The 13,316-nt window shown below is 42.4% G+C and overlaps 1 protein-coding gene across 1 annotated transcript in view; it reads right to left on the bottom strand.

Annotated features, from left to right (window-relative positions):
• The window catches only part of LOC147645908 (uncharacterized), a 98,860-nt gene that overhangs the window by 41,210 nt on the left and 44,334 nt on the right, over nt 1-13,316 (bottom strand). Inside the window, exon 3 of the mRNA XM_086874105.1 lies at nt 3,016-3,022. Within this exon, the coding sequence (XP_086730231.1) occupies nt 3,016-3,022 (7 nt within the window). The remainder of the gene's footprint in view (nt 1-3,015; nt 3,023-13,316) is intronic.

Below are 13,316 nucleotides of genomic sequence, written 5' to 3'. Positions count from 1 at the left end.
AAGCCTCACTTGTTGCTAGGGGGTCTTCAGTCTCCTTTCGATGGTATTTTGGATGAAGGCTTACGCTCATCCTCATTGTCCTCTGGATAACCTTACAGGTTTTGCATGTGTACTAAGTGTTATGTAAATAAGCATTGTGTTCCACTAATTAGTCTTACACTTCATAATCTTCAGGCTTATGCCTAAAGTTGTTCCAACTTTATCCATCTCAAGGTTGATTTCTTCTTGGGACACCACTTACCTCAAAACTACATCCTGTACCTTAATTTCAACACGTAACATCTGCAAAGGGGTACATCTGCCTTGTATCACCAATTCCCTTGATTGCTTCTAATAATAATTTTCCAAATAGTTACAATTTAGTTAGCACAAATCATTTCCATTTATTACGCTCCCCAAATTCCACTCCCAACATCTCCCCCGCTTCCAGCTTAGGATAGTGCCCCGATGAGACCCCTCCCCAAATCCCACCCCCAAGACACCTCCCCATTGCTGGAAAATCCCCCAAATCTCACTCCAAAATTGGGAATCCTCCCTGAGACCCCTCCCCAAATTCAGGCCTCCCCAAAATGCCCCTCCTCACTGGGATTAGGACCTCTCCCCATCAATGGAAATTCCCCCAAAACACAAAAAATCCTCCCCAAATCCCCTTCCCAAAATCAGAATTCCACCAGGACCCCTGAATTTCCCCCCAAAACCACCAAATTTTCCCCCCCAAATCCCCAATTTTTTTCTCCAAATCCCAAATCCTCTCCCTAAAAACCCCAAAGTTCTCCCCAAAGCCCCAAACTTCCTCCCCAAACACCCAAATGTTAGAAAAAAATCCTTAAATTCTTGCCCTAAAACCCCAAAATTCCCCCCAGGACCTTCAGAGTTTTGCCCCAAAACCCCAAATTTCCCCCCGAACCCCCAAATTTCTCCAATTCCACCCCAAATCCTGGGAGAACTCCCCAAAAACCAGCAAGCCTTCCCAAAACCTCCACCAAAATTGCAACTCTCTCCCCAAAAATCACCAAAAATCTGAGAACATAAATTTTTTCATACCTTGGGTGGGGGGAGAAACACCAGAAATCTTAGGATTTTTCCCGTTTTTTTGGGGAGGGAGGTCTCCCTGTTTCCTGTCCCCCCAGGTGACCCCACCCCAAAATTCCTGCCCCTTGGCCCCCCAAATTAAGTGTAAATAAATAAAAAGATGAAAAAAGGAAAAAAAAGGGGGGGGAAGGTAAAAAAAAAAAAAAAAGCCAGAAAAAATTTAAAGAAACCATTTTCTCACCTCAGTTTGGGGGGAGGGGGATGGAGGAAATATTGGGGAAGGGGGTGAACCTCCAGAAAAAAAAAATTGAGGGACCCCCCGTGTCCTGGGTTGATTATGATGTTAAATTGTATCCCCATTCGTCCACCTAACCCAGACACAGATTTTGTATTCTTAAAATTCCATCTAAGAGTAAAAGTGAGTGGAAAATAAGCACCGGGTCTGTTATCAGACTGTAATTGCTCCCCACACATCGGGAGTTTTGACTACAGCACAGACAGACAACAAGACACAGATCGCCTTGGCTTTCCAACTAGCCAGAGCAGAGAGGTCTTCCTGGACTGTTTTCTTTCCCTTTTTCTGAAACGAATCGAACCTGCTCTGGACTGGGGACTCGGGAGCACCGGGAGCTTGCACCCGTGGACTACCGGGAGCCCAGCCTGGGCAGCGGCATTTTCCAGCGCCAGAGGGACTGATAACAGAGCGAACACCCACAGGAAAGAGACCCTCTGAAGTTTGTCATCTCTTCTGAATGGCGAGAGGTTTTGTAATTTGATATCGTTCATTCTTGTGCTGGGTAGAGCTGTGCCTGTGAAATAAACAGGATTTTTCCACTTCTCTCAGAGAAATCTCTTCCGAACCGGTTGAGGCGTGGGAGAAAAGGGCCACCTGGGTTTGCTTCCCGGGGGAAGCCCCATTGGAGGTTTTCTCCCAAATTTGCCCTAAACCAGGACAGCGGCCCTCGGCAGTTGGCGGCCTTTGGGGTGGAGCCCAGTGGCACGCGAGCGGCCTTTGGTGGCTGCTGTCGGCCGCCCGCTGGGTAGACCTGCTGTCGGCCGGCGGGCCACCGTGTGACACGTCGAGCGGCTCTCCCCTATCGGCCTGAGCGCCTCGCCGCCTTCGCGTCTCCCTGAGAGGGAAGGAGGGAGCCCTCTGAAGCCGGCGGCGCTCCCTCCCGCGTCTGGGCCCGAGCAGATGGCGGCCCTGCTCCTGCCTCGGTTTCTGCCCGGCTGGCTCGGTCAGCGGGGCTGCCGTCCGCCTGCAGGTTTCGGTGGGGCCGGCTGGGGGCGAGCGGGAAGGAAGCCGCCGTCGGAGCGAAAGCCTCCGAGAGAGCGCCGGCAAGAAAGCTTCTTCGGAAAGGGAGGAGACCGAGCCTCAAGCCGCCGGCGGCCCCGTCGGCCTGCTCCTCAGCCCCCGCAGGCGCTGCCGCCGTGCCGAGCGGCCGGCCGCTTGAGGAGCCGCCTGGTCCATGATGCCAATTTATGTCACAATCCGCAAGGTGGGATTCGTGATGTGACTCTTTTATTTGATCGCAGAGTACAAAAGATTATCAGCAAACCAGGGACTCAAACAGCAGAACACACTTTACTGAGTGCTCATCAGCACTAATATGCGATAGAGGGAAAAGAGGAATAAGCAAAGCACAAAGAAAGAGAGTAAGGGGATTATAGCTACCAATGTCGAAGTCCACTCCGCCATCCAATGATGCAGAGTCTTCTGTCTGTTGGTGAGATCTCAAAGGAAAGTAAGTTTTGGGTTTATTTTACAATTTTTATTCCAGTTCCAGCAACTCACTGTATCACAATTACTCTCTCTTTTGCTCAAAAATCCACACTTTGAACACTCCATTCCTCCCAATATACTCTGTCATGAATTAAAGGAATCTTTTTAAGCTATTATTGTCCATCTCCATAGCTTTAACAGAAAGGTATTTCAGCTTGTAAAGCATCTCCTTATTCTCTCTTCCCCATTTAAAACTTAACTCTTTTCCTCACTGTTTTTACTGGTTTTATGATGTCTTCTTCATGTTGATTGTCTCTCTCTTTCTCTGTCTTTCTGGGAAAAAGGAGTAATCTGTACATTTTATTCAGGTAGTAAAAGAATTAAAAGCTTTAGAAAACCTGCAAGAGTTCATGGTGTCAGGTTTCAGTCCAGCAGCAGAAACTGAAAACTAAACCAGGTTGGCCGGCTCTGCTTTCTTTTCCTCTGCCCCCACCTTCATCCTCTGTGGCCTTGTCTGGCCTGGAGGGCGGGGCGGGAGAGGAGGAGGCCAAGACAGAGCCTTGTTACCTTTTCAGAAGCCAGAAACAAAAGAGGACAAGAGTGCTCTGACTTTACATCTTAAGGAGGTGTTCACAGGGTGAGTCTACGTTTTAATGGTCAAAACTGCTGTCAATTGTTAGAAATGACTGATAATTGGTCTGGAGGAAAGACTGCCATCAGCCACCAGCACCTTCAACTTCCTTAGCTCTCAAAACTACCATAAAGGTAAAACCACCCCATGACACTGTGACACAACCGCTTTGAATGTCCCAGTTTCCACCTCTCTGTGACAGTACAGCAGGGACAGCCCCAGTGTTCTCCTCTCTGTGACACCACAGCAGGCACAGCCCCAGTGTTCCACTCTCTGTTACGCCTGTCGTGGTTTTAAAGCATTAGTTAGAAAATCACTGTAAAACTTACTCATTTCTTGCTGTGAGATGTGGATGATGAGAAGGGCAAAAGAAGCTTAAAACCTAAAGGAATGAGTAAGTTTATTAACCAAACTACAAGGTTAAGAAAGCAGAATAAAACTTCCAGAAACCCTTTTTCCCCACCACGCTGCCATTCCTGTCTTTAATTGACAACATAGAGGAAAAAAAACAAACCCTGGTGGTTAAAACAGTCCAAACTTTGCTATAGTCTTTTCAGCAGTCTTTGTCGAGAAAAAGAAGTTCTTTTTTGTCAATCTATGGAGTTTTTCATAAGAAAACCATTTTCTCGTGGCTTCCTATTGCTCTGATGCCAGTGGCCCAGGAAACTCTGCCATCAGTCCTTTCCTCCCATTTCACACCATTCTGAGCTGTGTTCTTGGGCCATGATTCAAGGGGTGTCCTTTGAAGGATGAGATCTTCCAAGGCAAAAGTTCTCTTCGTTTGTCTCTGTGACCATCTCTGGAAACAGAAATTTTTGCTTTGTCTCTTAAGAGCCACAAATCTTCAACAACTCTCACTTCTCCTTTTCTCTTCCAGCATCTCCTAGGATTACAACCACTTCACCCTTGACTCAGCTTTATCAATGAATTACTTTTGCTCAGATCTACACTTTGAAATACTCCATTCCCCCCAAAATACTCTTTCAGGAATGAAAGGAGTTTTTTCAGGACATTATTGTCCCTCTCCATAGCTTGAACAAAAGAAAACTTCAGCTTATTCAGGCATCTCCTTATTGTCTTTCCATCTGAGGGTTAATTCCTTCCCTTGCTGCCTTTGATCCTTCATGCTGTCTCTTTCCATGGTGATCCCTCTCTCTTCCCCTCTCTCTGGAAAAAGGATTAATCTGCAAGTCTCATCTGCCTAGTGAAAGGGTTAAACTCTTGCCCAGGCCTTGATCTCTGCCGAGGCAGCGGCTGGAGCCGTTTGCCAGGGAAGATTTTTGGTAGCTGCTCTGGAGGAGTGTGGCCACTGTCTCAGCACGCCGCAGCTCAAGAGCTTTCCCTCCCCTTCCTCGGCAGTCTCTGCTGAAAGCCAGCAGCGTCAGAAACTGCAGCCGAGCCAGGAAGTGGCCTGACCCGGCAGCCCCGCTGCACAAGGCGCAGCTAGCCCTGCAAGGGCTTCAGCCCCTCTGGGAAGGGGCTCCTGTCACTTCACAGTCGCCATCCAGCACCAGGAACCGCAGAACTCCAGCCAGCCCCACTCCCCGCCGCGGCCTTGTCTGACGTGGAGCGGTGGAGGCTGAACCAGAGCCCTGTTACCTCTTCAAAAGCCAGAAAGCAAAGAGAAAGAGAAATTCCCAGGCTTAAAATTGAAAGGGTGGTGTTCACAGCTTCATGTCACTTTTCAATGGGCAAAACTACTGTCAATTCCAGAAATGGCCAGGTATTGGCCAGGACAAAAATCTCCAATCAGTTTCCAGCAACCTTAACTTCCTTAGCTGTTTCTCTTTTTTTCATAAATGTCAATCTAACACACACTAGCACAAGTGACAGCCCCAGTGTTCCCCTCTCTGTGACACCACAGCAGGGACAGCCCCAGTGTTCTCCTCTCAGTGACACCACAGCAGTGATAGCTACCATGTCCTCCTCTTTGTGACACCACTGCTGTGACTGTCCCAATTTCCCCCCCTCTGTGACACGACAGCAGGCACAGCCCCAGTGTTCTCCTCTCTGTGACACCACAGCAGGCACAGCCCCAGTGTTCCACTCTCTGTTATGCCTGTCGTGGTTTTAAAGCATTAGTTAGAAAATCACTGTAAAACTTACTCATTTCTTGCTGTGAGATGTGGATGATGAGAAGGGCAAAAGAAACTTAAAACTTAAAGGAATGAGTAAGTTTATTAACCAAACTACAAGGTTAAGAATGCAGAATAGAACTTCCAGAAACCCTTTTTCCCCACCACGCTGCCATTCCTGTCTTTAATTGATGTCATGGGGTGGCTTTACCTTTATAGTGATTTTAGGAGCTAAGGAAGTTGAAGGTGCTGGTGGCTGATGGGAGACTTTCCTCCAGACCAATTATCAGTCATTTTTAAGAACTGACAGTAGTTTTGACCATTAAAAAGTGAATTCAAACTGTGAACACCGCCCTAATATGTAAAGTCAGAGCACTCTGGTCCACTCTTTTGTTTCTGGCTTCTGAAAAGGTAACAAGGCTCTGTCGTGGCCTCCTCCTTTCTCCCCTGCCCCCTCCCCTCCCAAGCCGGACAAGGCTGCAGAGGACGAAGGGGGGGGGACGGGGGCAGGGGGGGGCACAGAGGAAAAGAAAGCAGAGCCGGCCAACCTGGTTTAGTTTGCAGCTTCTGCTGCTGGACTGAAACCTGACACCATGAACTCTTGCAGCTTTTCTAAAGCTTTTAATTCTTTTACTACCTGAATAAAACGTACAGATTACTCCTTTTTCCCAGAAAGACAGAGAAAGAGAGAGACAATCAACATGAAGAAGACATCATAAAACCACTAAAAACAGTGAGGAAAAGAGTTAAGTTTTAAATGGGGAAGAGAGAATAAGGAGATGCTTTACAAGCTGAAATACCTTTCTGTTAAAGCTATGGAGATGGACAATAGTAGCTTAAAAAGACTCCTTTAATTCATGACAGTATTGGGAAGCTTGGAGTGTTCAAAGTGTGGATTTTTGAGCAAAAGAGAGAGTAATTGTGATACAGTGAGTTGCTGGAACTGAGTAAAGCGAAGATTTTGAAGCCTTGGGGCAATGAGAAAACTGTTTTCTAGGAAAGCTCACAGAGACAGATGAAGAAGACTTTTGCCTTTGAATGACTCATCCTTAAAATGACATCCCTAGACTCATGGCCCATACACACCTCAGAGTGATGTGAAATGAGAGGAGAAGAACTGATGACAGATTTCCGGGCAGCTGGCATCAGAGCAACAGAGAACTGTAACAGAAACAGTTTTCTTGTGAGAAACTCCATAGGTTATCAGAAAGAGACTTCTGTTTCTCTACAAAGACTGATGAAAAGACTGTAGCAAGAATTGGGACTGTTTTTAACCACCAAAGTTCAAAATTTTTTTTGTCTCTATGTTGTCATGTATACAAAGAAATGGTCAAGTAGTGAGAGATAGAAGAGTTTTCTGGAAGTTTATTCTGGTGTTCTTATTCTTGTAGTTTTGCTAATAAACTTTCTTTATCCCTTTTTAAGTTTTAAGCCTGTTTTGCTCTTGCTCTAATCCATATCTCACAGCAAGAAATAAGTAATTTTTTAGTTACTGGTTTAAAACCATGACATCTCCTTTCAAAACCTAGTTGAAATTTTGCAAAAACAATTAGATGAAGAAAGGAATGAGACCCATCTCTTGCCAGTGGCCCGAAGAGAGGAATGGGTTAAAAATTCAAAGAATGCTTACTCACCAAAGAAACAATGGAGAGGGAAACCCCTCTCATTAATCAAATTTAGCCTCAAAAAGAACTAACTGATGAAAAATTGTGGGGAGCACTGCTGTCCTAGTGTCATGGGGTAGCTTTACCTTTAAGACAGCTTGGAGGGAGAGGAAGTTGAAGCTGCTGGTGGCTGATGGGAGTTTTTCTTCCTGACCAATTATCGGTCATTTCCAAGAATTGACAGCAGATCTGACCATTAAAAAGTGAATTCAACTTGTAAACACCCCCTTAAGAAGTACAGACAGAATTCTCTTGCTCTCTTTGGTTTCCGTCTTCTGACAAGGTAGCAAGGCTCTGTCTTGGCCTTCCCCCCACCCTCTCCAGGCTGACAAGGCCGCGGGGTGGAGGTGGGGAGGGGGAAGAGAAGCAGCGCTGGTCAGCCGAGCTTGGTTTTCAGTTTTTGCTGCCAGACTGAAACTTAACACCATGAGCTCTTGCAGTTTTCTTAAAGCTTTTAATTCTTTTACTACCTGGATAAACATACAGATTACTCTTTTTCTCAGAAAGACAGAGAGAGAGACAATCAACATAGAGGAGACATCATAGAACTACTAAAAACAGTGAAGAAAAGAGTTAAGTTTAAATAAGAAAGAGAGAATAAGGAGATGCTTTACAGCTGAAATATTTTTCTGTTAAAGCTATGGAGATGGACAATAATAGTATAAAAAGACTCTTTTAATTTATGATAAGAGTATTAGGAGGAACGAGATATTCAAAGTGTAACTTTTGAGCAGAAGAGAGAGAGAGTACTTGTGATACTGTGAGTTGCTGGAATTGAGTTGAGTGAAGATTTTGAAGCTTTGGGGGGTAAAGAGAAAACTGTTTTCTAGGAAGGCTCACAGAGACAAATGAAGAAGACTTTTGCCTTTGAATAACTTATCTTTAAAAATAAGATTCCTAAACTCTGTGACTCATACACACCTCGGAGATGTGAAATGAGAGGAGAAGATCTAATGACAGATTTCCGGGCAGCTGGAATTAGAGAAATAGAAAACTATGATGAAAAATAGTTTTCTCGTGAGAAACTCCGTAAGCTAACAGAAAGAGACTTCTGTTTCTCTACAAAGACTGATGAAAGACTGTAGCAAGAATTAAGACTGTTTTTAACCACCAGAATCCTAAAGTTATTTGTCTCTATGTTGTCATGTGTACAGAGAAATAGTTAAGATGTAGAAGATAAGGAGGTTTTCTGAAAGTTTATTCTGGTCTTCTTATTCTTGTAGTTTGTTAATAAACTGTCTTTATTTCTTTTAAGTCTTAAGCCTGTTTTGCTCTTGTTCTAATCCATATCTCACAACAAAAAATAAGTAGTTTTTTTAGTTACTGGTTTAAAACCACGACACCTAGCTTGAAACCTTTAATTAAAACAATATAATCATATTGTCATGGAGTTAACTTTACCTTTAAGGGAGTTGGAGTTGCTGGGAACTGCCTGGAGTCTTTTCTCCTGACCAATTATCGGTCATTGCTGAGAATTGACAGCAGTTTACGCCATTGAAAAGTGGGATCAACTTGTGAACCCTACCTTAAAGTGTAAAACCAGAGCTCTCTTGGTTCTCTTTGTTTCCTGGCTGTGAAGGGTGGCAGAGCTCCAGGCCTCCCGTTCCCTGCCCAGGCCATGCGGCCGGGCGGGGCCGGGGCCGGGGCCAGCCGCGTGTCCCGGCCGGCAGATGGCGGGGGGCCTGCGGAAGGTTTTCCTCGGGCCCGGGCCGGGCCGAACCGATCTCTGGCTCAGCTGCAGGTTTTGCTGTAACTAAATTCACTGGAAAATGCCGAGTGAAGAAAGAGAGAGGCCCTGGACTTGCAGCGGGCTGGAGCGGCGACTACACTCTCCAGAGCAGCCATGAGGAACTTTCCGTCGCAGACGGCTCCAGCTCCTGTTTGGCAGAGATCTCCGAACCACCTACAAAAGCCTGGGCAAGATTTTAACTCTTTCATTACCCAGATGAGACTTGCGGATTAATCTTTTTATCCAGAGAGAGAGAGAGACTTTATAAACTACCACTGACAGGAAAGAAAAGAAGCTTCAGAAAAGGTAGAGAATTAAGAAGATGCTTTAATTAAGCTGAAATATCTTTCTGTTAAAACTATGGAGATGGACAGTTCTGAAAAGAACTCCTTTAATTCATGATACAGAATCTAGAGAGGAATAAAGTGTTCAAATTGTAAATTTGAGTAAAAAGTAGAGTAATTGTGGTATAGTGAAGTGCTGGGAGATTTGAAGCCTTGAGAGGCAATGAGAAAACTGTTTTCTAGTGAAGCTCACAGAAACAGATGAAGAAGACTTTTTGCGTTTGAATAACTTATCCTTAAAAATGCTACCCCTAGACTCATGGCCCATACAAACCTCAGAGTGATGTGAAAATGGGAGGAGTGGGCTCGAATAATAGCAGCTCTGGGCAGCTAACATTAGGGCAATGGAAAACTATAACAAAAATAGTTTTCTTCTGAGAAACTCCATAAATTAACAGGAAGAAACCTCTGTTTCTCTACAAAGACTGGTGAAAAGACTGTAGCAAGATTTGGGACTGTTTTAACCATCAAAGTTCCAAAGTTTTTGTCTCTGTTGTCATGTGAACAAGGAAATAGTGAGTAGATAGGGGACGAAAAGGTTTTCTGGAAGTTTATTCTGGTGTTCTTATTATTGTAGTTTGTCAATAAACTTTCCTTTTTCCTTTAAAGTTTTAGGCCTGCTTTGCTCTTGTTCTAATCCATATCTCACAGCAAGAAATAAGTAATTTTCTCAGTTATTGGTTTAAAACCACGACGTCTCTTCAAAGTCTTTCAAATTCCAGAAACATTCCACAAAATCTCCACAAATTTGTACACAAACTATGAAAAATCTTTCAAAATGATTCAAGTCTAGTCAAAATCCAACAAAATTCCAGAAACATCCCAACAAACTCCCTAAATCTTCTCAAAACCCTACCACATTCCAGAAACATCCCACAAAAACTTTACAAATTTCCACACATCCTAGAAAAATCGCTCAAAATTCTTCAAGTCTTCTCAAAATCTCACTAAATTCCAGAACATTCCACAACATTCCAAAAAAATCGCACAACATTCCAGAAACCTCCCAGAAAATTCTTTATATTTTTGCAAAACTCCACCAAATTCCAGAAACATCCCACAAAATCTCCACAAATTTCCACACAATCTAAGAAAAATACCTCAAAATACTTCATGTCTCCTCAAAGTATTAAAATTCCCCATACATCCCACACAATTGACTAAATCTTCTCAAAACACTACCAAATTCCAGAAACATCCCACAAAATTCCACAAAAATTTCAAGATTCCAAAAACGCCCCACAGAATTCCACAAACATCCAACAAACTCACTAAATCTTCTCAAAACCCTACCAAATTCCAGAAACATCCCACAAAAATCTCCACAAATTACCACACAATCTAAGAAAAAAACCTCAAAATCCTTCATGTCTCCTCAAAGACTTTCGAATTTCCACAAACATCCCACACAATTCCCTAAATCTTCTCAAAGCCCTACCAAATTCCAGTAACATCCCACAAAAACTCTTCCAATTTCCAAAAATTCCGCAAACATCCCACAAATATCCAGAAAAATCTTTTCAAAACCCTACCCAACTCCAGCAATATCCTGCAAAATCCCACAAAAATCCCACAAAATTCCAAAATCATCCCACAAAATTACAGAAAAATCTTCTCAAAACTATACCAAATTCCAGAAATATCCCACAAAATCTTGACAAATTTCCACACAATCTAAAAAAAACCCTCAAAATTCTTCATGTCTCCTCAAAGTCTTTCGAAATTCCACAAACATCCCACACAATTCCACAAACATCCCAACAAACTCCTTAAACCTTCTCAAAGCCCTACCAAATTCCAGAAACATCTCACAAAATCTTTACAAATTTCCACACATCCTAGAAAAGTCCCTCAAATTCTTCAAGTCTCCTCAAAATCTCACCAAATTCCAGAACATTCCACAACATTTCAAAGAAATCGCACAACATTCCAGAAACCTCCCACAAAATCCTTTACATTTTCGCAAAACCCCATCAAATTCCAGAAACATCCCACAAAATCTCCACATATTTCCACACAATCTAAGAAAAATACCTCAAAATTCTTCATGTCTCTTCAAAGTCTTTCGAAATTCCACAAACATCCCACACAATTCCCTAAATCTTCTCAAAACCCTTCCAAATTCCAGAAACATCCTACAAAATCTCATTCAATTTCCACAAAATTCCACAAACATCCCAGAAAATTACAGAAAAATCTTTTCAAAACCCTATCAAATTCCAGAAACATCCCAAAAAATCTCGACAAACTTCCACACAATCTAAGAAAACTCTTTCAAAATTCTTAAAGTCTAGACATAATCCCTCAAATTTCCAGAAACACCCCAACAAACTCCCTAAATCTTCTCAAAACCCTACCACATTCCAGAAACATCCCACAAAATCTTTACAAATTACCACACAATCTAAAAAAAATACCTCAAAATGCTTCATGTCTACTGAGTCCATAAAATTGCAGAAACAACCCACAAAATTCCACAAAAATTTCAACAGATTCCAAAAACATCCCACAGAATTCCACAAACATCCCAACAAACTCCCTAAACCTTCTCAAAACCCTACCAATTTCTAGAAACTTCCCACAAAAATTTTTCCAATTTCCACACATCCTAGAAAAATCCCTCAAAATTCTTCAAGTCTCTTGAAAATCTTACCAAATTCCAGAACATTCCACAACATTCCAAAAAAATCGCACAACCTTCCACAAACCTCACACAAAATTCTTTACATTTTCACAAAACCCTACCAAATTCCAGAAACTTCCCACAAAACCGCCTCCAATTTGCACACCAGCTAAGAAAAATACCTCAAAATGTTTCACGTCTCTTCAGTCTACCAAATTCCAGAAACATCCCACAAAATCTCCACAGATTTCCACACAATCTAAGAAAAATGCCTCAAAATTCCTCATATCTCCTCAAAGTCTTTCGAAATTCCACAAACATCCCACACAATTCACTAAATCTTCTCAAAACCCTTCCAAATTCCAAAAACATCCCACAGAATTCCACAAACATCCCACAAAATTCCAGAAAAATCTTCTCCAAACCCTACCAAATTCCAAAAACATCCCACAGAATTCCACAAACATCCAAAAAAAACCTGACTAAATCTTATCAAAACCTTACCAAATTCCAGAAACATCCCACAAAAATCTCCAAAAATTTCCACAAAATTCTACAAACATCCCACAAAATTCCAGAAAAATCTTTTCACAACCCTACCAAATTCCAGAAACATCTTGTAAAATCCCTCAAAAATCCCACCAAATTCCAAAAACATTCCACGGAATTCCACAAACATTTCAACCCATTCCCTAAATCTTCTCAAAACCTTCCAAATTCCAGAAACATCCCACAAAATCTACAAAAATTTCCACAAAGGTCCACAAACATCCCACAAAATTCCAGAAAAATCCTCTTAAAACGCTACCAAATTCCAGAAATATCCCACAAAAACTTGAGAAATTTCCACAAAATCTAAAAAAACCCTCAAAATACTTCATGACTCCTCAAAGTCTTACGAATTTCAGAAACAACCCACAAAATATCCAAAAATTTCCACACAATCTAAGAAAAATACCTCAAAATGCTTCATGTCTCCTCAAAGTCCCACAAAATTCCATAAACATCCCACCAAATTCCACAAAAATCCCACAAAATTCTAGAAACATCCCACAAAAACTTTTCCAATTTCCACAAAATTCCACAAACATACCACAAAATTCCAGAAAAATCCCACAAAATTCCACAAACATCCCCACAAACGCCCTAAGTCTTCTCAAAACCCCACCAAATTCCAGAAATATCCCACAAAATCTTTACAAATTACCACACAATCTAAGAAAAATACCTCAAAATTCTTCATGTCTTCTCAAAACCCTACGAAATTCTAGAAACTCCCCACAGAATCTTTACAAATTTCCACATATCTTAGAAAAACCCTCAAAATTCTTCAAGCCTTCTCAAAATCTCACCAAATTCCAGAACATTCCACGACATTTCAAAGAAATCGCACAACATTCCAGAAACCTCCCACAAAATTCTTTACATTTTCACAAAACTCCACCAAATTCCAGAAACATCCCACAAAATCTCCACAAATTTCCACACAATCTAA

Source organism: Cyanistes caeruleus, unplaced genomic scaffold (genome assembly GCF_971803275.1).
Source record: "Cyanistes caeruleus unplaced genomic scaffold, bCyaCae1.hap1.1 HAP1_SCAFFOLD_144, whole genome shotgun sequence".
NCBI lineage: Eukaryota > Metazoa > Chordata > Aves > Passeriformes > Paridae > Cyanistes > Cyanistes caeruleus.
This window is presented reverse-complemented; position numbering and strand designations above follow the sequence as displayed.